The sequence below is a fragment of the Notothenia rossii genome (genome assembly GCF_949606895.1).
Source record: "Notothenia rossii genome assembly, chromosome: 3".
NCBI lineage: Eukaryota > Metazoa > Chordata > Actinopteri > Perciformes > Nototheniidae > Notothenia > Notothenia rossii.
Window position 1 is genome coordinate 84,707,695 of NC_136901.1, and position 26,747 is coordinate 84,734,441.

A 26,747-nucleotide genomic window follows, 5' to 3' on the forward strand; every position below is an offset into this window, starting at 1 on the left:
GATATGTGTGTAAACATTTAAAGAGTAAACATAGGTAGAGACTCACACACACATATACACACATGTAAACACAGAGTCCTGACTGCAGTCAATCACTCATAAATTAAACTCCAGGCAGCTTAAACCCGGCTTGCTTATTCTAGTCTAGCTGCATATCTCTATCCTGATAGAAAGGCATATCTCGTGAACTCCGGGGAAAGCTAAATCAAGACATAACTTTGAGTAACTATCTGAGTTTATTTGTCCAAATGTGTGATCAACCGCATGCTGATTTATTGAATAAAGTTTAGAAAGCCGGGGGATCTAAAGCCAAACACATGGTGCGGCGAGTCGGTGCTGGCATATTGTTCAGATGAGGTATCGTTTTTGAACTGGTCTGTATCAGAGATGAGTCATCAACAGGCCGATGGATGAAGAAAACATGTATTGATTTCATATGTGTGGGACCGGGTGTTTCTAATCACATTTTATTCCGTTTTAGCAATCATTACACAAAGCAGAGTGATGTCACGCTTCCTGAAGGTAAACTCAGAGCAACTAACGGGTGTAGCCACATTAGCTCTCCCCGGCCGAATGTTCAATATCAAGTACAAGTTTTCACCTCAAGAAATTTGTTTAAAATTACTCAATTTCGCCACAGTCTGGAAAACATCTCATGATTTATGGCTGCCAAAGATATTACGCTAAGTGTTGCGCATGCAGTACGAATGCCGAGACAACTGGTGTTTCTGATTATCGCACGACGGTCTGACCCCTCGGATTCAAGAATATTCAAACTGCTGGATTAGATTATCTGCTTTTAAATACATGATACAATATATAGTTGCATTTTAATCAGATAACAGGAGGGAACTTGATCAGGGTGTTTCAATCAGTAATTGTTGTACTAGATCACTTAGCACCTTAAAAAACACACCTGATATCCGGTAGTTTGGGCGAGGTATAACAGAAGTCATCATTTATGTGATGTGGTTGAAGAATTGAACATACTGCCAGGATGTAAGCACAGGCATTGATGAATATGCTTTTATCGCAGTACTGTGCCCTGGGAAGAATGTTGCCTTTAAGTACATGCAAACTTATTTTCTCATGGGATGTATTTAGTGATCCCTGAACTAGGCATGGTGTGTGTGTGTGTGTGTGTGTGTGTGTGTGTGTGTGTGTGTGTGTGTGTGTGTGTGTGTGTGTGTGTGTGTGTGTGTGTGTGTGTGTGTGTGTGTGTGTGTGTGTGTGTGTGTGTGTGTGTGTGTGTGTGTGTGTGTGTGTGTGTGTGTGTGTGTGTGTGTGTGTGTGTGTGTGTGTGTGTGTGTGTGACTTTCTTCCATTTCCCAAGCCTTCTCCTCCCCATTTCTTTAAGAGATTTAGAGTGGGGAAATGTCACAGCAGTTTATCACCAACCACATGAAACAAGCTGCTGGCACACCACACGCAAACACACACTCTCTCTCTCACATGCACACAAACACACAGACTCACACACACACACACACACACACACACACACACACACACACACACACACACACACATGCCTATTTGCCTTGGTCCCTCTCACCCTGTCTTAAGTGCACAGGATAAACACGTAAATAAAAGGTCTCTGTCTTTTTCTATATTGCTCTAACACACACAGATAAAACCTGAAGTACATTTTCCAAAACCTCCATCTTGATCCTTACTTGTTTGGTTATATTTAAACAAATGAACACACACACATGCAGAAACGTATTTTGTCTTCTCTGCGCAGTTTGTGCTGGGAGTTTATTTTTATCTACCGGTCTGGTTAAAACGGAGTGAGGAGGGAAGCTGTATGCAGCCAACGGTGATTATAGTTATTATAGGCCTAACACACACACACACACACACACACACACACACACACACACACACACACACACACACACACACACACACACACACACACACACGCACACACACACACACACACACACACACACACACACACACAAACACACACACACACACACACACACACATATGTAAGCCACTTGAAGCAGAAGAGCAAGAGAGCCCTTAACGTCAATTAGGACAGCTGAGAGCAGACGAGGAGTCACACTCTGCTGACTGCGGCCGTTTAGATATGACGAGCTAGACAAGCACGGGTAACATCAACAATGACCTTAGCATGTTATTGGATTTTTTCCCCCCATAGGATCAAAGAAGAATATCCAAAGCGGACGATTCATACTTTATGATTAAAAAATGTCTTTGTGAGGTGTTAACTGTGTTTAATGTTTACTCAGTAAATGTACTTCAGAAGTAATTGAAACAGACCAGCGGACAGTCCGGCTCAGTCCCTCTTTTGAGGCCCCAAAAACAAAACAATTTCTGAACAGATACTATATCAAAGTGGTGGGATTCACCAGTTATGACACATCTTGTTAGTTCAGGCTGGACATGCATCTTGCTTCAAGAGGGGCTCTCTTTTTGGCTATATACAGAAGAAACAATAACTGTACAGTGAACTAGACACCTTTCAATGTATAGTACACACAGTAGGGAGTTGTGTGTGGTTATCTTGTTTAAGACATTCTTAAAAGAATCTCAAACGTGTGTTTCCTATTTTACATTTCTAAAGGCATTTATCTGGATTTCCTAGTATTGCAAAATCTAACAGCATTGTTTAACTATTGCTCATAGACATTGAATACAGCAAATTCTGACTTACATTATCTTGTACTGTTTCTAACAAAGAATGGCTCACAGTTTCTTGCTGAAAACTCTCCAGAAATGTTGTCATTTTGTCAGCAGTTTAATCACTGCACACCATAATATGTGCACCAGTTTGACATCTTGTTTCTTGTTGAACAAATGGGAGTCTTGCTGCTTGTTCCTGGCATGTCAGCTCAAGATTACTCTGTTATTTAACCTTGTAAAGATTCAGTAATTACGGAATTCAAGCCCTTGGATTAGACAATTGCATTCTCTCCTGCTCTGAAATCCCTCATTAGGTTGGGAAACTTTATTTTATAGAGACGTGTTTCCCCTATAGCCATATACAGGCCTATTAGGTAAATATAACATTTGCCTAATTGTTCCAGCATGGCAGTATTTTGTTAATGGGATTCCTTGTAAAGACACAAATACAGAGTCACAATGAGGGGAAAAGAAAGAGGTCTTAATGGAGCTGCTGGTGCCTGGTGGATTCAACATGAAGGCCTCATACCTGAATGATTAAACAGATCATTTAATAGGCTCCCATAGGAATGTTTTCTGATCTGCCAAGTGTGTGGTTGACATATGATTATGTTAACACAATTAAAGCTATTAGGCTGAGGCAGGGGAAAGATCACTACATTGTTAGGCTGTAGGAAATAGGATGAAAAGTGGCCAAACATCCACTTGGACCTAGATTTTTGAATGGCAATATGACGATGTTACACAATAATATAAAAGAGTTAATATTGCTTGAGGTTATGTATTTCCTTAAGACAAATATAACTGTTTAAGCTTTTTGAAGCTATCACATATTCATACAGGGAATGTTCCTGAATTTCAGTTATTTTATCAGTGATCAGAGATTACAAACATCTTTTAATCATGCAATAGCCGACATGCAATTGTTTTGTGAGGTACTTCCTGTCTGCTCCTTCCTGAGCTACACAGATGCAAGTTACTGGGTCTAATGCAAGAACACACCATACAAAGAGATGTTTGATCAAATGGCACGTCTGATTAACTTCAGAAAATGTGTCATATTCCCAATGTTTCTTGTTAAAAAACTCAGGCAAGCAAACTTTACAGAACCGAGACCGCATGGCTAACGATACGAATAAGACGTTTTTTGAATGAGACACATTATCCTTGGACAGAAACCAAGTAAGAAATAAACACGACAGGAGAAAAGACTTTCAGAGACTAAAATATTCCATGTAATTCAAAAGCATAGCTTAACAAACCCTGAGTCAACCTTGGCAGCTTTGACTGGTTCATCACCACAAAATGTTGACATAAACAGAGAAAGAAACAAACTTACAGAATCCTGAGGTTCTTGAGGCCGGAGAAGTCCACTTTAGTGACTCTGGTGATGTTGTTTCTGTTCAAATCCCTACAGAGAGAAACAAAAAGGTTAGAAATCTGATTGGTCCAGTTGCTAATACAATTTAGTTTAATTAACAGTATTAACTTTATATCACACTGTGTATCTTGAAAGGACGTTGATTTATTATAGGAAAAAAGAGAAAAAGAAATGAACACCAATGAGGATTTGCGTTGTGTGTCTCTGTGTGTGTTCTCGCTTATTGAAATTATTGAATGTGGCTGTAGGACGGAGCGTGAGAATGCCCGGCAGCTTATTAGCCCACACACAAACAGAGACACACACACAAACATACAAACACAAACAAGCATAAACCAAAACACACAAACACTCCTACCGTTCAGGCACTGGGAAAATGATGCACACACACTCGCACATCTACGCAGACACACCCTCACCCACACACACCCACACACACAGCGCTCCTGCTACTCTGACTTATGAGACATTTTCCAGAAAAAAAAAAAAAGGACGAAATTATTTTCTCTTTCCATCATCAGAGTTTAAAAGCTTATCGTGTTTCCTGGATGTCATTCAATCTGTTTTAACTACGGGTGCACAATGTATACACACTGCAATATGAACTGACTGCGTGTGTGTGTGTGTGTGTGTGTGTGTGTGTGTGTGTGTGTGTGTGTGTGTGTGTGTGTGTGTGTGTGTGTGTGTGTGTGTGTGTGTGTGTGTGTGTGTGTGTGTGTGTGTGTGTGTGTGTGTGTGTGTGCGTGCGTGCGTGTGTGTGTGTGTGTGTGTGTGTGTGTGTGTGTGTGTGTGTGTGTGTGTGTGTGTGTGTGTGTGTGTATGTGTGTGTGTGTGTGTGTGTGCGCGTGTGTGTTTGTGTGTGTGTGTGTGTGTGTGTGTGTGTGTGTGTGTGTGTGTGTGTGTGCGTGCGTGTGTGTGTGTATAGACTGGTTCCCTTTACACGGGTATGCTGTTTATTGAAACGCTGTCGTACTGGAGGAATTAGGGCAAGGAAAGAAAACACACACACAAGAGCGTATAGACAAACAACACACACCGTTTTGTCTCCTTTTTTCTACACACTGCTCTCTTTCCCTTGTATTGTAAGCTTCCACTTGCCCTCACACAAAGACACACAGACACACACACACACACACACACACACACACACACACACACACACACACACACACACACACATACACATGAACAGAGTCTGGTTTTGCAAAGGCGAACTGCGTGTGTGTTTTTCATAACACACCTAAACATTTATAAATCTGATTTAAGACCATATTAGGTTTCAAAAGGCTTCTCCGGGCTGCCATGCCTAGGATCACTAATAAGAGCCATACCCCGGCCTGAGAGGGGGGGGGGGGGGGGCTTGGGTGCGGGGGGGGGGGCAGCACTTCCTATACCAGGAGTCCACCAGGGGTCTTTCAAAGGCCTCCAGGATAACTAATATTTTCAGTATCTCATCTGATGCAATGAGACGTCACATTGAAAGACTTCTGATCAAAGGCACCCGTCTGCTCCTGACAGACAGCAATATAGATCATGAGCAAAAACTAAAAAAAGTGCCAAGTCATGTACGCTTTCTATTTGAGGATTCTTGATATGAGAAAGAGAAGATTTTAGTTTCAAAAAAGACTTGTCCATGAACGAGTTGGTGGAGACCAAAACAGAGCTTCGAGGAGTTTGAAGGTAGGACTTATTTTTTGTCAGGGGGCCAAAGGAATGCTAATGTCGACCCGTGTCTGTGTTTTGTTTTTTTAAAGATGGTTGCCATATTGACTTAATAATATTAATAAAAGGCAGTGTTGTGTTTGCATTCCACAATGTTCAAAGAACTAAAAGTAGTTCTGCAGTTTGTCAAAAAACGGTTTAATTTTGAAGTGACATCACAAAAACATGATGATGCTCATATTATGGTGTTGCATTCATTGTTATGATAATCCCAAATCCTCAAGTGTTCCAAGCATTTGGAAGAAGCCACAACATGAAAACACCAAAAAACAAGAGGAATTCATTGTGATTTAGAGCTGCATCCATCTCGCCAGTTTATTAAAGAAAGCAGATACGTTTATGACAGCGAGCCATTTGCAAGGCATCGGTTCTTGTCACAGGATTTCAGTTTGCGTGTGATTGCCAGTTCCGGGAAAGCGAGGTCATTTGATAAGCCTTCTTGGATGTGATGAACAATTCAATATGGCATCGATTTATGATTTGCAACTTGAGGAAAGAGCTGCTTCCGTCATGAAGGACATGTCTTTGTTGATTTGTAACTTCAAGTAACCCCTCACTCATGTTTTTGAGCATCCAATCCAAAATCTTTTTTTCCACATCTCTTCACCGCTATCAATCTCATCGTCCCTGTCTTACACTACTCTCAAATGTCTCTCTCCCTTCAATTTTTTCATCTTCCCTTCATCTATCTTACATCTCTCTTTTCCCCAACCACTGCTCTTAATGTCAATCTGTCAGTAGTTCACAGCCATCTTTACCCCCATGTTCCCAGCCTCCCTCTCCCCTTTTTCTTTTCCTCTAATCCCCCTGTTTAACAGTGTCTCCCCCTCTCAATCTCTCACGTCTTATCTCTCGCTGTTTCACAGTTGACTAAACACTTTTTCTTCGCCTTCCTCCGCTTTTCTCCATCCACCTAATCTCTCTTCTTTTATCTAAATCTTTCGCTCGTTTTAAGGTTGGCTACATTTTCCTACGCTTGTGTTTTTTTTCACCCCTAATCTCTCAGTCCTTATCTCCATCTTCCTCTTGTTCACAGTGGAAACTTCAGCTCTCACCAGGGAAACCGCTCTTGACACAAACAAACAGTAAGGAGCCGGAGCCAGGTGGAGCGAGATGGCAAGACTCTATCTAACCTCACCGCCCGACAGCTGAGAAATTCAAGGACTATGCCAGGAGAAGTGGTGTGAAATTAAATGATAACACTGTCAAATAAAAATAACACTAATTCATAGTGATATATTTAGAAATAACAAGGTGAAAGGTATGACGTCTATTAACCTTTATGAGGTATACAGCCTGTAAATGCAAATAATAAAATAAACAATCATTAATGATTTACCCTGTCAGACAACTTATAGAAATACTAAATATTTGTAATCCTACGGACTAACATGTTGCCAATGCTTACACGGTACACTACAGAGTTAACAGACCTATATATATTGTGTTAGGCCAACATCAAGTGTAGAACTGAATGGCATGTATTTTTAATTTTTAAGTCCAAATCAATTAGAGTTTTTATCCACGTTTAGCTTAATGTGTATTGAATTTTTTTTTTTTCAATAAAACACTTTATTTTATTTTAATGTTGTGCTGATGTAAAAGGATTTGGATCAATAACAAATAAATAACAAAAAGAGAAAAGACTGTATCAGCAAGTCAGTAGTGAAATGTGTCACATTATAATGGCTGATTTTTGCACGCTTGAATAAATGTCACTAATGAATCAAACACATGACGCTAATCAACAGTAATGTAAGCACGACCTCAATGCTCTGCCTGAAATATTGCAATGATCCATTATGAGCCTTGTGCTGCGTTCCAGACAACTCGGAGGTGGGAATTTTTCCAGTTGAAATTTCAAACTTTCTACCTCCAAGCTTTCCAACGGCTGGAAGCCAAAATGTACACAAAAGCCATGGCTGACCGTGACAAACTGATCCACTTTGGCACGTTTACACACAATTGAACGCCAAGCAGTGAAGCCTCCACTTTTTAGTTTTGGCACTTTCCAAAATATGTTTGTTTGGAGAAGATATATTTCAGAGATTGTTTACCGGAGCCAGCTATAAACACATTGGAGAAATGCTATAAAAAATTAACATGCAGAACTGGATTTACTAAAGATTGTATTCACTTCATCAAAAACAAGAGGCTCTAGTTGATGGTTGAGCAATAACAATGTCCTCTTCATTTGTTTTGTGACTGCTTCTTAAAAAATAGGCAAGGAACGCAGTCTTATTAAGAGTAAGTCAATCTACATGCGCTACCTCTGAAGCTCTGAAAGTGGTGTACCTGGAGATATAGATACACAAAAAAATCATAGACTGCAAAGCCTTTGTTTCACTCAAAGAATATGGAGAAATTCAAGAAAAGTTAGTTTGAAGGAGATAGAATACAGTGGATGCTCTTATAGTACAAAACCATATAATTATTCTGTAGAGAGCGCTTTGCATGAAACCTAAAAACATTTGAAAGGATCTGGATGACTTCATGAGGCGGCCATTTTGATGCACCTGGTCTGCTGAAGTGTGGGTGTCCGACCCACCCAGCAGTAAAGATTAAGTTGGCTTTAAATTTAACTGACCAGCTGGCAGTCAGACAACTAACGAGAGGCTTTTGCACAAAAGCTCCAACCGCTGTTTGTTTCCATTACAGGCAGAGGTAAGGCGCGCATGTGTGTGTGTGTGTGTTTGCGACAACGGGATAAGACAAGAATGCAAACAGCAGGTGTTCAGGGAATGAATGTACCATACAACAGACACACAAAGACACAGACAGCTCCCCACCCCAGACCACTGAAACCGGTGAACCCTACAGTCTGGCTTCCTTGGGACGAGCACTGGTTGACTTTAAACAAAAATATGCTTCTTGTGTGGGGGTCTGATTCACTAACAGCACATCTTCAAAGTTGGCTAAACCACAGTGACTAAGAAATAACACAGAAATAACTTTTGAAAAGGAATGTTAAACAAATGACAGATCAGGTGACTAAGACTCCCAAGAGCTCAGTGGAAGGAAATGGTGGACTAATTGCCGCTGTGGTAAACTATGAAATATGAATATAACATGTTTGACATGTTGGTTTGCTGGTTTGACAGCTGTTTTCCCCTCTTTCCTAATCTGTCCTGCTGGCCTTTGCACACTTTGGGATAACAGTGAGGAATAACTATTAACTGCTGCGAACAGTTTCCTCTCTCTGTTCTGTCTCTGTAAATCTGTCTCTGATACTGTGACATTTCCTCGTTCCACTTTGTCTTTCACTCTATCTGGCTCTGCATCCTTATCCCTCCATCCTTTCCCTTTCATCCTTTGTTGTTCTCCGTCCAACGCTCCGTTTACGAATGCGTTCGCTTCCTGTCCTAATCTCCTGTTATTTTCCACGAAGCTCTTGTATTGCTTCACTTTCTCATTCCTCCTTTCTTGCCCTTCATCGTTTTTTCTCTCTCTAAGATAGGTATGCTCAATTTCTCTCTCTAAATATCCCAGTTACGCAAGGAATCCTAATTGCCTTCTTCCTTTTCCTCTGAGCTCCAAACTCTACATCAGTCTTTCACCAGAAGCAGGGGGCTGGCGTCAAGCTGCTTCTAAATTAACCTTTGTTGGAGCAGCAATCCATCCACTTCAAATGTTTGATATGGTATTTAGAATCACCTGCTCTTAGTTTGTAACTATAATTGATATGGAGCTTAAAAGGTAGGAACGTTGGTTCAATTTGGACTGAAAGAGAAAGCAAGGTTGTTGGGCTGTTGATCACTGCCAGGCCAGAGAGAAGAAGACATTAGTCAGTGTGTGTGGGAAATAGAGATAAAGTGCTATTGAACAATTACAACTCACTTACTTGTCTATGGTACACAATCATCCCTAGCAAAATAATGTAAAATGGATCGAATCACATCCTTTCAAGTGTAAGGGCGGATGTAGCTTCTTTAGCAGGTTTTGTGGCATATGATTTGATCCTTGCCCTAAGTCAAGTAGAACAAGTTTCTATTACAGTAAAGACCATTTCAAAAGTACAACATAAATAATGAAATTGAAAGATGTATGGAAAGTGTTCAAAACGACGGACATGTTTAGTTCTTGTCTCCATTGCACACCATGTATTGTCCACCAGAGACTCTACAGGTTTTGGAACATTTCTGGGTTCTGTGGAACATTTGGTCTCCAATGCAGCCGTTTACTGCTGTTTTGAATCTCTATCATATTGATGCTAATCTGAAGTGAAATCTCTCCTATTACAGAACTGCTCTGAGGGAAACACAGCAATCATCACTTGGAGGTTTTGGGCATTCACATCATACACACACACTCACACGGCAAAAATCATCTGAATACATGAGAACAAGCGAGTACAGACACACTCTTACAAGAGGTCCGGGGTCAAATGTACCTTTGGGGAAACCATTTAATCTTTAAAACCAAACATGGCAGGTCATTTTGAGGCCGACATCAATACTAAATAGATTTAAAATGCATAGATAAGAAAATATTCATTCTTAAACTCCTCTGCAGCTCGCCTTTTAAACCCATCATCCATCTGTTGTGTGGTTGTACAGATAATAAGAGTCATGTAATTAAACTCAACATTGCCAGCAATCAAAAGTGACCCAAACCTTAATTTAAATAAGCATGCTGTACGTTCACATACAGCCATTGCATGTTGCCAGAGGAGTTTACACAGCAAAAGCAAACATTTGTCAACACAAATGAGGGAAAACTGCTCAGAAGACAAAGCTTTGCCTGGTGAGCTGCAGCGAGATACTGATCCCACAGTTGGAGATACTTTACTGTGTAGGCTATGCATGCTTCTCGGAAAACATTTCTGACACTTGACATTTAACATTGTATCTGGCCAATTTTCCTCACCACTCGTTGGTCACAATGGGTAAAAGTCTTCCTCTGTTTGTAAAAAATAAGCTGCTAGGATTATGCAAGATGTTCGGGAGGTCTGAAATGCTAACAGAGATATTTCCAAGGAGTCACAGATGATCAAGGAGCTTTCAGTCTTTAAAATATTTTTCCTACAGCAGACTGAAGGACATCTCTTTCACTCCATAATGGGAAATCCTCTCTGAATGATAAGCAATACAGCTCAGTCCAATCTACCATTTTCTTTTCAACTCTGTCACAATTTAAATCTCATTCCAGTATTTTCTGTCATTTTCTACCTCATTTATTTTCTTTTTTACTCTTTATAAATGTTTCTTCCCTTTTCTTCAATCCATTGTTTAAATTTGAGTCCATCATTTTTCGATCTTTCCTGTTCTCTTGTTGCTTATGTCTCTGTCTATTAGATTAATTGCCAATGCATCTCTTGCCTTCAATATCGCAGGCTGATTGGATCGTGTTGAAATCTAGGGAAGAAATGCATCTCTTCCCTCAGGGTTTCATCATCCGTTGCTTTGTTTTCTGTCCGTCATGATTTATTTCTCTCTCCCTCCTATTTTCTATGCAATGTTCATACCACTCAACCTTACACAACTCATAGTTTGGTGTCGCTGTTAACCACACAGGCTTGACCACATTAGGGAGTCGCCTGCAAGCATCCCTTTTCTTTTGGAGTCGCGAGCCAAAAGGTCTATAAACCACACTGTATTTGGTTAGCTCTTTTTCTTTGCCGGAGTTTATAGGGCTGCATTGCTTTTGTCTAGATTTACTGCTGCTGCCCTGTAAGTGAATGGGGTGGGGTGGGGGGTAATTTGTCCGCTGAGAGGCCACTTGACAAGAACAAGGACTGCTGCTTCCTGAACAGAGGCCAAGTTAGAAAAAAAGGAGTGAGCGAAGGAAAAGATAAGAGGAAAACAGAGGTATGGATGAACGAAAGACTGAGACATAACGATAGAGACAAAGCTTAAAAGATAAATGGAGAAACACACACATGCAAAGTGCAGTGACCGGCTTCTTCATAAGCTTCCAGCCTAACATAAAACAGTCAGGCAGTTTTTGCTTAGCTGAACACCCGACAAAAAAGGGAAAACACACACCAAGAAACAGAAAGTCCCTGCAGAAGGGATGTAACGTGTTGCGTTGGTGACAGTGGCCTAACAAAACAGTGGCATAGCTTGTTAACATCAAATGCCTGCAAGCGTTCTGCACGCACGCAACCCCAGACTGGCGTTAAAATATGACACACACTCTGAAGTTCTCTGGTCTGAGGACTTCTGTTTCAGAAGAGAGTATCAGAAGGTCATTCGTGACTCTGGGTAGTTTCTATGTGACAGTCTCTCTCTCTTTTTCGTTATATACGTCATTGTTTCCAACTACAACCAATTTAATGTTTAATTCGATGAAAGCTATGAGCCTCCTGTGTGTGGAATATAAATTTACAGTTTTCATGTGCGTATGCATGTGTCTTGTAGGACTACTGTCGTTGTGAGGAACCAATTTTATAAATTGAGATTAAGGATATTTTGTGGAGAGTGAGAAGATTGTTGGCTGGTGTTCACTACTTCAAAGAGTTGTTTGAGGGTTTTAAGAGTTTTGACCATCAAATCATCATTCCTATCTGCAATAATATGACCCTACTCACCAAGTTAAAAGAAAACGCTAAGACCAAAAATGTTCAGCCAATCATACAGATTTGAAACCAACCCCTGGGTTAGCAAAACTTACTTTGAAGAGAAAATTGAGGTTAATTGTTGAATAATCACCAAAATGGTTCACTGTGAACATCCATCATAGTTAAGAGACCTTCCTTTGTGGTCCAACTTTGAGCAAACACATTTTCAGTACCTGTCCACAAACAGTCTGATTTTTCTGAGCTAACAGGAGTTTCAGGTGTTCTCACTTCCACTTTGTTGACATGGTTAACTGTTGACTTGTTTATTACTTGTCTGATTTCTGACAAGTAATACCATATACTACCAGGTCTCCTGGTAGTATACTCCTCCCTCAGTACGGAAATATATACGTAGAATAGGTAGAACAATGGTCGAAACAACAAAATAAGACTTGAGTTGTAATAAACTATACATATCTTTAAAGGGTAAAGTTAGAATTAGCGGGGTTTGGCATAGTTGTGATAGTTAAGGTTAGGACTGGTGCGTAGGAATGGAATATGTCCGTGAGGGTCCTCACAAGTGGAGTATAAATACATCTAGATTGATGCAAAGTGTGTCCATATATTCATATATCTATCTGCATATATTTTACTATCTGCTCAAACATATGTCAGTGTGCATCTATTTCCCTGTGTGTAGATTGTCCGTGTGTTACAGTAAGTGCAAATTAATGCAGTGTACTGTATGTATGCATGTTTAATGCTGCTGGATTGCTCTGTTTCCCAGTAGGGCAGTGCCCACTGTCAGGGCCAGCTGGCTGCCTCCTTGGCAAACCGAAAGTCAATATATAAAAAAGGTAAATTTCCTGCATGCTGGAGAAACTTGGTTGAAGAGAATATCACCCACTGACCTAGAACTGCAGACTAAATATTGGTTACCCTCACTTGTGCCATTTGGCATACCATGACTGAATCAAACATGGTTGGAAGGGCACAAAATGGTTACCACGAGATGGCCACAGATGATAGGCGTAACATTAAGATGCTGTTTAAGAACAGCAAGCTCATTGTGGTTTTTGCTTCTTAGTTTAGACTTGTCTGCTTTAGCAATAACACTCGGTTGCTCCTCAGATGTATTACATCACCATCATACCCACGATAACAGTAAGGAACGCTCTCAGTTGAAAGATGGCTTTTATTTAAATTACCAAAGCATGTGTGCTGACTTAAGCTCCCATCAAAGTAGCTCACATATCCTGAAAAAACTGCCAACAAATACATCCCTAATTAGCTCTTTGCTTTCAACAAAGGTTGGCAAAGTACCAGCACAGCGTGGTAAACATAGATTCATGAGAAGGCATCCCTGACTTATCGGACTTCTTAGTAGTTTTTGCAGCCAGCTAACGCAACACAATATAATTTCCAGTGACTTCAGAAGAATGCTCAGCCAACAACTGGTGAAAACCACAGTACTACAGATTTTTCTTGATTCAATCAGATTATTGTATATTTAGGGGCCGGGAACTGTGCAAGCTCACAGCAGTAGTCAGAGTGACTGATGTAACACAGTATTCAGTCCTACGTAAATAACCTTAGTTGCCCAATGCCCAACCGCCTATTGGCTTTTTTTTCTTTCTTTTTTTAGATGCAACCTGTTAAAGTAATCCCAGGTGTCATCCCCCATGTACATCAATTATAAACTAAGTAATTTGTGCATTCTAAACAGTTATAAATAGTCAGAAAGCAGACCCTACAATTCTAAACTGAAGTTGTACCAGGAATCAGATTTTACTTCTTGTGACAATAGTTAGGACATTTAAGAGACAAGATGAAATGGAGGATTTGGTGTCAAAGCAATAATCAAAAAAGCTTATTTCGCTAGATTAGAGCCCATAGGGAACCTAAACATTGTAATGGAAATCTTTAAACTTAGTCTCACAAATGAAGCATCATCTTCAGGCAGCACCTCTAATCTACAAACCCACCACGAAAAAGTGAAAAAGTGAAAGATGTTCACCGTCTTGTTAATTTGACCTAACATGACAGATATACAGCCATGTGCATTAACCATGCGTGTTGGGTTTTGGGAAAACTCCTCATGGCATCCCTAGAACTGTGTGAGCAAATTCTAGCTTGTTTTTCTAAATGCACAGGTTAGCGCCACAGACTTGCACACACACACACACACACACACACACACACACACACACACACACACACACACACACACACACACACACACACACACACACACACACACACACACACACAGACACACACACACAATATTCCAGTCACACCACGGAATGCCATTTCAGAGCTGAGGGGTGTGGTGGTTACAGCGTCCATTGTCCAATCAACACCAAGCTTTGATAAGAGCCAGAAGCCGAGACTGAAATGTGGATGTGTGGGTCCACTTTACACACAGAAACACATTCACTCATGCAGCTTGCACACACAGACACACACACACACAAACGCACATACACAGTGGCAGGAACTCATTGTTGTGCGCTCCGTGGTAGGTTGGCACGCTGAGGGGAAATGGGAGCTGTGAAAACTCCACTGGAGGGATGCTGCTGGCACACTAAAGGTGTGTGCGAGTGTGTGTTGGAGGGGAGGTGGAGGTCAGTGAGAGAGTGGGGAAGAGAGGTCGGGAGGAGGCAAGTGAGAAGGAGATGGGGCAGAAAATAAGGTGGGAGGGAGTAAACGCTAAGGTGAAGAAAGGAAGGTAGGAATGGGAAGAAAGAGCAGGAGATGTTGGAAAGAGAAACACGGCAGGGGGGTAAAGATGAAGAGTCGGGGATGGAAATAATAAGAAAGACCTCAGCCTCGTGCCAGGCACAGTTTGAGAAAGTAGAGAAGGTGTTGCTAGTAAAAAACTTGCCAAAAACGTTGTCAAAGTGCCGTTAGCGAGGGAAAAGAAAAATAGGCAGTTCAAATCAAAATTAGTTTATGTAAAGTTGGCTCAAGCAGCTTGCCGTTTCCAGCAGTGAACTCATTCAACTGCAACACACACATCAACACACACATACTCAGTCGGACGTACAGAACACGTATATACAGTAAAGATTTGATCATAAGCTACACACATTCAACGGTTTTAAAAGGCAAACTCAAGGTATAGATATATCCACACACACACAAACAATTAAACAGGAAAACATCCTGATTGCAGCTCAACCAATTGAAATGAAGGCCCCCTCTAGAGTTTACAGCCTTCAATTTCCCCCACATTTCACAGCACTTGGGGCCACAGTTTGGAATTTGCAGCTCTAAAAATCAACACTCCAGGGTGTGTGTGAGTGTGTGTCTGTGTGCTTGTGTGTATGCGGTCCCTGTTGGGCAGGTGTGAATTGGACCCCGGAGAGAAAAGCCGTCCCTGTTTTCCAATTCATTTTATCCAGCCTCGTTAAGCCTGTTAAGCCTCCCCCCAAAACCCTCCACTCAAATTAGATGCAAATGAGGTCTCAAGTGGCTTCCCAAGGAGGACATTACGGAATTGACTGGCCTGAGGTAATCTGTGAGGCAGCCTGTGAGTGTGTGCGTGTGTGTGTGTGTGTGTGTGTGTGTGTGTGTGTGTGTGTGTGTGTGTGTGTGTGTGTGTGTGTGTGTGTGTGTGTGTGTGTGTGTGTGTGTGTGTGTGTGTGTGTGTGTGTGTGTGTGTGTGTGTGTGTGTGTGTGTGTGTGTGTGTGTGTTTGTGTGTGTGTGTTTGTGTGTGTTCAGTGAACAGTTGAGGCCATCAATGTTTTTCTCCTCGTTAACCTTTCCAAATGCTCTGTTTACTATAGTGAAGAAAACCGGCTTTTAAACGGATTCATTCATGCAGTTATGACAGGTGGACTCTGGCTCTGACTGTTGCTCTAACCCTTCACTTCTGGAGTTGCTCGATGTGAGTATGTAGGAACTACCTCTACAGTTAAAAATGACCACACCAGAGATTCTTTAAACTTCACAAGGCTAACATTTTCAATATTTACTTCCTAGGCTCTCTGCTTTCAACATCCTCAGAACATCTTTACGTTGTCTCACCATGAGGCCATGTACTCAACGTTTTAGTTGTGCCCTAGTTCCCTCCATCTGTCATGTTCCTCTTCTTCACTGACAGGGATTTTCTACATTTGTTTTCAGTAACCTCCACAGACTATGAATTTGTTTTATTCAGTACATGTGGCCTGACAGAAAGCGATAAAGCGAGAAGTGGAGTAGTAGCTCAAAAAGATTTTCCACTCAAGATAAGGCGGGAGTCATGTCTCTACTCTAACGCCACGTCTTGTGGTCTTGTTGCATAGTATCCTACATGTGGTTGAGACTACTGTTTGTGGAGAAAACTGTATCTGTACATGTCTTTGGATTTCTCCTTTTGTAACTATTTAAACATTTCTGCAAAACGGTTATTCTATAAAGAAATATGTTACCATTTAAATGTGTGAATCAAGAAATACTTCAGCATGAGAAACAACCAAACAACATAATAAGAAAATTAATTCAAGGTCAAACTCCATCAGAAATTCTACTTTCACAAGCTAAAATCCCATCATGTCATGTCCTGTTTTCAACTCATGATGAACCTAATCAAACAGAGTTGCATAGCATTACATTCATAACTTAAGTGATTACAAAATGATGGGTTAATTAATATTTTCATTGTGTAGCTCCAATGCATTGCTTTCAATCAATTTTTCTCCTTGCGGCTACTACATATAATTAACTGCTTCAAATATGTGAAAACGTGAAAAAGGATCTTAAAACTATTAATCATTTGGATATTAAGTATTTCTCAACTACTGGATGGGAAATATAAGGAGATGTTAAATCATTTGCGAAACTTTACTTCGATGCAAATGAGCATTTTTACCCACAACTTAAACAATCTGGCATTTTTGTTACTAGAATGTGTTTCCTGCACGGACCTCATCCCAGTTGTCAGACTCAAATCCCTGCTCAGGGAAATAACACTCATCTCTCTCTCCTGAAAAGTTTCCCATCTGCTGTAACCTTTAGTACTGGGATCTCATCCATTTTAATGTTTCCCATCTCAGACTCCCTAAAATATATCTGCAGAGAGAGAGAGAGAGAGAGAGAGAGAGAGAGAGAGAGAGAGAGAGAGAGAGAGAGAGAGAGAGAGAGAGAGAGAGAGAGAGAGAGAGAGAGAGAGAGAGAAAGATGAAGGCAGGCAGAGAGGGAGAGAAGGAGGGAGGGAAAGAGCAACTCTGTGCCAGAGTCACAGCTGAAACACTGACCTGGATAAATCAGGGAAATATAAACACATCGTTTCTGGAGTGAAAAGGGTGGGAGGGGGCGCTGCTACCCCAAATATTCCACCCCGGGGACCCAGCGAGATGCAGGAGACCCCCTTATCCCACCTCCCCATCACAGCCCGCACTAATTATTTATTTTCCTAAGGTGTAAATGTCTTCGGGGGATTGCTGTGTAAAAGCCAACAGGTCCTGGGAGGTCACACGGTCCTGTGGGACGGGAGCGCTATGGGGTACGCTGTTCACACTCACACAATCACACTATCCAGTCAAACATACAGACACAATCATATCAAAACAAAAAATGTGCAAAAAACAAAAATGCTCTCACACATGCTAATCATATGTTCATATCAACCCGTACCCCCCACATCTACACACACGCATCAACAAACAAGGCCCCCCACTTCCCTCTGCAGCCTACTGATTGTGTTTGTTGTCTCAGGGTTAGGTCTGTTGTTGATCCCCCGCGGGGCTTTTGGCTACTCCGTTATCATGCATAATCGCTTCCATACCTTAGCAGCATATAGGTGTGTGTTTGTGAGTGCATGTGTGTGGCTGCGGGGGTGTATACGTGTCAAGATGTGGCTAGAGGTGGCAGCAGCGGCTGTCAGGGGTCTGTCTCGGCCTCAGGAGTGAATATCAATTGGAACTAACTGTCACCAGGTTTGAAAAGGCGCTGAGAGCAACTCTGTAATGTTAAAACATTGTTCACACAGATCACTGCAGATCCAGCCCAACTTGGGAAACCTAGTAACTAACTTTGGAAAGTCTCACTGCAACACAGAATATAAAAAGATTTAAGGAGCTCACTGCGTCTTCTCACCTTTCATTCTGACTTCTTTAAAAAGTTAATTACTCGCTCTAAGCGGCTTCAGGACTGTTTTCTTAACAGGCTCATTTCACTGGGGTCACGGGTGACTTTTGGGGCACCATATTTTACACGTGTATCCAAAGAGATTGCAGTGTATGCTTTTGACCAGGAGGTATAATTGTAACCTTTCCCAGTGTACTAAACCTTGTTTAGCACGGGGTGTATAGGATAAATGCTAGTGATTTTTCCAATTCATTAACCTAATCCTCTTGCTTGAAAAGAAACCCTCTTTAATTCACTTTATTAACATTTGTAGAAAGATTTTTTTTGTAGAAAGTCTTTTTTTTGTATTCAATGTAAACAAATGTTCAAAGTTACTCAGTTGTCAGAGATGTTTAAAGCAACCCAGGTTAAACAGTTGGGACAGGGTCAACTAAATAAACCATTGCTTAATGAAGATTGCTCTGTAAATAAAAGTGAGTGTTTGCCTTATAATGATCACTGACTGGGGGTCAGAGTTGAAATTCATTTTTAATTGAGTCACTGCTTAGCCTCATGAACAATGATGGTAAACTTAGTAAAACAGCCTAAATATCTGTTATTCATTCATCAAAGTTTGAAATGTTCTCACTTTTTAAGCTATTTCCATCACTTCTGATAACTCAGTCCAGGAAAAAACTTAAGCGTGGTAAGTTGCACGTGTGTTGTACGTAACTTCTTCACTTTTGTCTATACAGCAGTATCAGAGCATGAAAGTAAAGCCAAAGAAAAAACGCGCACCTTATGGCCACGGGGCACAATATGATGACAGACAGAATAGGATTTGCTTAAACTCTCATTAAATTCCACTTACAGACGCTCGGCATTCCTCGGTATTCCTTTAGGAACAGTCTTCAGACCCAGACCCTGGCAGTCCACATGCGACCCGGAGCAGCTGCACTTGTGTGGGCAGCCAGTCACCGAGGCAGCGCACACCAGCAGCGCACAAACCAGAGCCCAAGCCCGGCAGAACGCAGCACGCTTCTCCGGTCCGATCGGAGGCATGGTATCCACTCAAATTACTTCCAAACCGAAGTTAATTGAAAATCCACGGGGGGGAAGTAGATGCTGTGGAAGTAAGTATCCCGAAAAAGGTCAAGAGAGGCCGTTTGAATTTGTCGTAGAATTTAAAAACAAAAAAGTGATGGGAACCAAAATCAGAAGTTTAACAAAGTTTCTATCAAGAAAGACGATCAGTCAAAATCTCCATTGAAAAAAATGCAGGAAAATGAAGTTAAGTTTTCTTTTAAAACATCGTACCGCGCGTCACTCAACTCGATGCGTAAAAGTCTCCCCAAGTGCTACCCATTCACAACCTCTCCGAGAAACAGCCTGACTCCTGAACTTCCCAAGGTAAAAGTGTTCAGCTGGGGTGTAACCTCCTTCCAGAGAACATCCCTCGGCTGCCAGGTCATAAAAAGTGAGAGTTGCCGCGGAGTTGTAATCAGTTCCCCAAAAAAAGTTGAGAGAGGAGAGGCGCAACTGACTGGTACGCCTGGAGGTTGTGAGAATGAGCGAGGCACACAGATTTGTACTTTGGTTTCCCCCAAAAATCCTCTCTCTCCCTCCCTCTCTGTGTGTGTCTGTCTCTATGTTGATGTCACCAGAAAAGAGGGCTCTAAAACTTCCTCTCGTCCCTTATCTTCTCCACAGAAACACTCAGCTTTATAAACTCGGATTCTTTCCCACACAGACGAATACAACTTTAGTCCGTGGCAGCAGGGCACATATTTTAGCTCATTTCCCAGCAACTCATCCCCTTTTATCATGGCCCATATATCATCTTAACGATTTACTTTGTGATCATATAGTTGGTTTTGAGCCACTTTTTTTTATGAGCCAACTCTCCAAATAGTCCAATACATCATCCCTGGGGAGTCTCTATGTGTCAACTTCATTAATTCATGTTTGTTTGATAGATTAATCCGAGTGGTTTCACCGCCATTAAACTTAATTTATTATCTATTGTGTTGGAAAATACAATGAAGTCGACCACTGGCTTCAAACAATGTCCAAACTTGGAAATATACTTTTTTGATTTATTAAAAAACAACAAAACTTTAATGTGAATTACATTACTACACATGAATATCAACATGTTTGACATTAACTTTAATTTAAGTTTCAAGAATGTTCATTAATATATATAGCCTAGTTCATTCTCACTATCCTTGGTCACTACACTGACTTTCACACTGCAGCATGAAGTGAGAAGTACTACATTATTAAAGAGTGAGTGCCCTTCTGCTGCCCTCTGTTGGCAGAAGGGAACACTCTCATAAACTAATAGTGAAGACTCATCAATTTGCAGTCACAGAGACACAACATTTCACTTCTGATTAAGTCACTCTACTCTAAATTAATTTAACTTATCTGGGAGATTTTGCTGCAAACGTCAACACATTTTAAAAGTATCTCCCTCAGCAGTGTCTCAAATGAACAGTGGGAAGTTCATAAATATTGAAATGGATTAAATCAAAACTGAGTAATTCAGAGTCTCATTCTGGCACTCAAGCTAATTAAAACATTTGTTTTCCTGTCAGTTGCAATTCCACCAAATCATCATTTCTCCAAATCTTTTGAATGACAGCACCACGTATGCTATAAAATGAAATAATCTATCATCCAAATCAAAATGTTAAGATACTGAACTGTCTGCCCTCGGAGTGTTTTCTTGTGTTGTGTTCACTGCAGATTAAAAGTATGTGTTTGTTTTGTTGTGTTCGTAGAGCAGTGTCTAATCTAGCCAAATGTGCGTACAGCATTTGAATATCTGTGTGTGTGTGTGTGTGTGTGTGTGTGTGTGTGTGTGTGTGTGCACGCGCGCGTGTGTGTGTCTGTGTGTGTCACATGTATAAAGAAAGCTTTAAAAAAAAGTGTGAGCCATTTCTCAATTTCCTGTCAGATATGCTATCCATCCATATAATACAAGAGACGTAACAATAGCAAATAACTCATGTCCATCATCTTACCTGAGTGTGAAATTACAAATCCCAGGAGAACACACCTGAGCCTATACAACAGAACACAAATAATGTCCTTGTTGAAACATCTGGTGTTTCTTTGTCTCTACAAAATAAAAAAGGATGGACACAGCTACTGTATATGTTGTATGTAAGAAAAAGATAAAAAGGGAAGGAAAACAAAGAATGAGAAGACACTAAACGAGACACAGAGCCACACACAAAGAGACTGATCGGATTTTCAGCACTGTAGAGACAACTTGATACCCCTTTTCTAATTTGCAGTGGTTCAGCGTTTTCACTAATGTCTATTGGTAAAAATAAATTGATATTGATACATTTTCCTCACTCTTAAGGTAATTTAACCAGAAACATGTGTGCATCGGTAACTGCAACACAAAGACCGTTGATGAAGAATAACTGGATACTTCCTCTGGCTGAGCCTCCTAACTTTCTGTTGACTCTTATTGCAAATAAATGGGACACAATTTGTATGTTTTCACTATAGGGGAGTCTGTCAGTAAACTGTCAGTCATTTTGACAAAAACATGCACATGTTGGTTTTGTTGATGTATGCGGGTTTCCCAGAGTGGGATGACTCATATAGGGAGGTCAAATCCAATTATCTGTACAAAAATATTTTCTATCCGTGTCATTTTTCTATATTAGTGTCATTTCAAATGCAGCGAACAAGGTTTGCAAGACGCCTAAAATAGAGAAAATGAAATGGTGACTAACTTTCTTTCCATGAGTTTGAGAGACAAAGAATTGGAAGTGGTCAATTTGGAAGAGTCCTGTCTCTGAAAGCAATGAGAATTTGATGAAAAAAATTGCACTATACCACAAAACAACACATTGAAACACTCAAAATGAAGGAGTTATCATCCTTTTTCCCTAACACAAACCACTGCTTGTGAGTGTCTGAAACCGCGCTCTGACGGCTTTGTTTGGGCTCATCGGGATGAGATGCATGTCTTTTTTTAGGTTAAGAGTTTGAACATTTGCTTCCGACCTTTGATTCAGGATCGCTTCCTAAAGATTATTCCCCCGGTTGTCTGAACTGAATGTATTGTATTGAATTGAGCAGACAAACCACAAGCGTGCTTTACAAAATAAGACATTTAGCAGTTGTGTTTGGACAGAGCTGGCTAATGCTGAACTTCTCACACCACATAACTCCTGCCCATGTTTCCATCTCTCTTTTGCCATCCTTTGGGTGCCTTTCCTGGCCCTCCCTCTCATTCTCTCTGCTTTTAGTGTCTCAAACTTCCTCTCTATCTCTTCCTGTCATGTTGCCTCATCGTCACAGTCTCCTTTTATGTATCTCTTCCTTCCTATTATCCATTCATCTCTCTCTCCTTCTCTTGTCCCAGTCACTGTGTTTTTATGAGCTGCTACTAATTAGCATCTTGCAGGACACGGATTGTGACTGGAGTAACAGCTTCATGCTTCACTGCTCTCACACACACACACACACACACACACACACACACACACACACACACACACACACACACACACACACACACACACACACACACACACACACACACACATTGAATAAACAAGGCACGCATTAATATCATGCTGTCACACAGCATTTCCTCTCTGTTGACCAAGTGTCTGTCTCTCTGTGCATGAGACCAATATGTATTCCAGCCCTGCCAATGCAGGATGTTGGGACCATTCAAAGAGGATTTGATTTCAAATTCTACATTTCCATTTAAACTACAATTGCTGTAACTGGCTTTATTTAGAAAGTCATACAAGATGGTGACATTTTCCTAACCTTCAACCTGCCAAATCAGATTTAGCTTGAGCTACTCTCCGGTAACACTAGTTTACATCCAAATGAAGAACACATTCTTAATGAAATATAAAGACAATCAGCTAAATTAGCGCTACATCTATTACCATAATACAAATACTAGAAATTACAAGATAAACAGCTGGTGCCACTATTGAAGAAAAAGAAAAGTGTTTAAATGTAGAAAAGAATGCAGAAAACGTGATGGATAACATTTCTACATCTTCCTCATTCCTCCACATATATTTGATGTTCTCAACCGGCTGCATATTTTAGTCTCTTAGTAGTAATTTAAGACACATGCTTGATGTTTACCTTGATGAAAAGCCTGTTTCAATTGCACTTGCCAAAATTCTTTACCTCAGCCAAACGTAAAAATGTGTTTTGTGCGATGTGCAACGCTTTTCTTTTGTCTCCATTTGACTGTTTCTATGTGCTAATGCGCATGAAAACAGCTGAATTGAAACCATACATATCATCCTATTGTCACTATTGACAGTGAAAATAGTAGGCGGTAAGGCTTTGTGTGTAAAATGTAACCACCTTACAGTCACGTTGTTTCGCAGACCCTCATAGCTCCTTCTCCCCTCACATAGTATTTCCTCTCTGCTCTTCTCTCTTTCTTCACCTCCTCCACTTCAATTCTCCTCCTCCTCCCCAAAAATAGACAGATTAGAGAATAATTGGTGGAAAGTTTGGTCTTCTCATCATACTGGGCCTCGTACATTACAATGGTTTGATATCTAATGGCTCATTAATGTTTCATGCTCCGCAGCTGTGTGCGTACGCTGGCAACTATTCCTGTGTGTGTTCTTGAGGCTTTGTACTGGCATTAGTGTAGGTGTCTGTTCCCCTAATTTTCTATTTTTTCCATGTCAGTGATAAAGTATGTCCTCATATGTGTGTGTGCTTTAATGGATCCTTTAGCCAGACAGATTTTTGGCTTAGCTGTGCTGCGGCCCCTGCAAAGCTATTATCTCCCCATACACTATGTACACACTTCCTCTGTGTGTGTGTGTGTGTGTGTGTGTGTGTGTGTGCGTGCGTGCGTGCGTGCGTGCGTGCGTGGGTGCGTGCGTGCGTGCGTGCGTGCGTGCGTGCGTGCGTATGTGCGCGTGTGTGTGTGTGTGTGTGTGTGTGTGTGTGTGTGTGCGTGTGTGCGTGCGTGCGTGCGTGCGTGTGTGTGTGCGCGTGCGTGCGTGCGTGTGTGTGTGTGTCTGTGTGAGACAGAGACTAAGTGAGAAAGGAGAAAGCCAACTTTTAAAGGGGGCTATCATAACATCCTAATGTCGCTTTGAACACACAGAGTCACACACACATAATCATGCTCATGTGTAATGACAACGGACCACATTTAAAGTCAATTTTAGGGGAAAACCCCTGACCAGTAGATCCCTTTTTTATCCTCCTTCTGATCCAACTACCCAAACTTTAGTTCTTACTTAAGCTCTTACTCTGGACCACGAGTCCATCAACTCTTGGCCAAATGTAGAATTTATTGAGGTTGAACTTGGCTAATGGTAGATCTGAAATAGCCATAATATCAGTGTCAGCCAAACCTCCTTAGTGATAGACCTTTTGAGGTCTTAAGATGACCTTAAAAAACAAAAGCATGTTAAAGTCTTGAACGTATTGCCTACGGTGATTGTAATGTAATGTAAAATGTTTCCTTGTATCGGGTCTTAATAATTGTCTTTGTGGATGTTGCAAATGGAGCTGCTGTGATGCTAGAAACATTTCAGACTTGATCTGACAAAGTATTATTATTATCGGATATCATGTCACGCATGCTGTAACACAGGACCTGCTTGTCTAAGGATACATGCACATGAATACGTTTTCATTTTAAAACCCATAACTATTGTCATCCAGTTTTTTGTAACCACGAACACGAGGCATTTCATATTCTTTTTAACTCCTTCTAAGAGTTTAACTCTAGCCAGGCCGAAACCGAGACTTCTGAAAATGATGATAGACTCTGCTTCTTTGTTATGTCTTTTCAAACACTATAACCTTGTTTAATTCATCCTGCACCTATGCCACCTGTTAAATCAGGAAGAAAACAAACATCAGCCTTGACTACCAGTGGTTAATTCAACACGGATATCAAATTGCTAGCGTTGCTACACCTGTTGTCTATGCTCTCACTGGCTGTACTGTTAAATTCTGCATTTGTATAATGCTTCTTGCATAAGACATTAGCAGTTGCTATTACCAGATATATATATATAGAACATTTCAAGCTTTACCTCTTTGAGAACGGTGATGGAAACACAAACTCCATTTTGTCCCCTATAGTGGTTATTTTTCCACTACAATTGTGAAATAAACAATTCAACTGTAAACAAACAAGTTATAAATGCTGCTCTCCAGCACTACTTGTTGACCAAAGTTTGTGCCGCAAAGCTTGAGTTGTAACTGATAATTTTTTTAAGTCGGACCACTAACTTGTCTAATCTCTGTTTTAATGCGAGGGTTGGAAAGACAGAGGTGCAGTAGATTTCTAGTATCGAACAAGAGCTTTTAATATAAAAAGTACAATAAAACTCCATTGTATTTTGTAGCCTGGCTGAACAACCGATCGGTGAGTTGACCATTTTCTTTCCTGTTCCGCCATGCACATGGTTGTGAATTATTGTGATATGTGTTTCCAGGTATGTTAGGATATCATTTCTGAAATGGCGCTAGTGTGTACAAAGAGCGTTTTCAAAAATGCATTAATGTGGAAGTGTAGTCATAATGTTAAGAGTAAAGCTCACCAGACCAACGTTAGTCCTATACAGTAAATTAAACCCTCTTATCCTACCAGACCAATTTAATTTAGCAGTGGCTGTAATTATCTTTACTAAATGGGCTTTTTACATAAGGATGACGGGTCAGAAATGTCCTCAGGTCTCTAATAAAGCCATTTCCCTTGAACGTCTAAAACTTAGAGTAAGAGTAGAGATAGAGTAAGATAAAACACAGCGTTTTCCCCAGCATAGTAAGAAAAGTACACACAAACACACACACTTCAGTCTGTGAATGGGCAGTTAAATAATGCCACATGTTGCTCCAGTGCCTTTGTTTCAAGGATTTTTTTCATTTTGCTGCTTCCCATGTTGTGTTTGATTGATGGTGTAATTTACTAGAATATCACACTGACATACGCACACACACACCCCCCCCCACCCCACACACACACACACACACACACACACACACACACACACACACACACACACACACACACACCAAACCAACTTTCTTGTAGTGCAAGAAGGCTGATTTCGCTCAGGCCGATCCAAATAGCAGCAGACAGCCTCAGTTAGTGATACTCTTATAGTGTGTTTTAGAAATACTGAAAGAAAACCTACTGAAATATTATTTTACTGTGCGATATGAGTTACAATGATGTAAGTTGAAAATTATTTCTGACTGGGTTACTCTGCTCTGGACAGTTTCTTCTATTCTCTCAATCTTAAAATGTAATTATGGTAAGGTAAGTAAAGGAAATTCCAAAACCTATTGTATTAGGGCAGGGATGGGCAAAAAAATGTTTTACTTGTAATACTGATACCGTCCACTAGACTCCTAGTTACGTCGCGAGCTGCGTACATGATTTTGTT

General features: G+C 40.8%; 1 protein-coding gene across 1 annotated transcript in view; it reads right to left on the reverse strand.

Annotated features, from left to right (window-relative positions):
- The window catches only part of slit3 (slit homolog 3), a 228,619-nt gene extending 208,744 nt beyond the window's left edge, over nt 1-19,875 (reverse strand). The window contains exons 1-2 of the mRNA XM_079671338.1: nt 19,184-19,875; nt 3,995-4,066 (exon numbers count right to left, since the gene is read on the reverse strand). Of these exons, the coding sequence (XP_079527464.1) occupies nt 3,995-4,066; nt 19,184-19,374 (263 nt within the window). The 5' untranslated portion in view covers nt 19,375-19,875. The remainder of the gene's footprint in view (nt 1-3,994; nt 4,067-19,183) is intronic.
- Between the last annotated feature and the right edge of the window lie 6,872 nt (nt 19,876-26,747).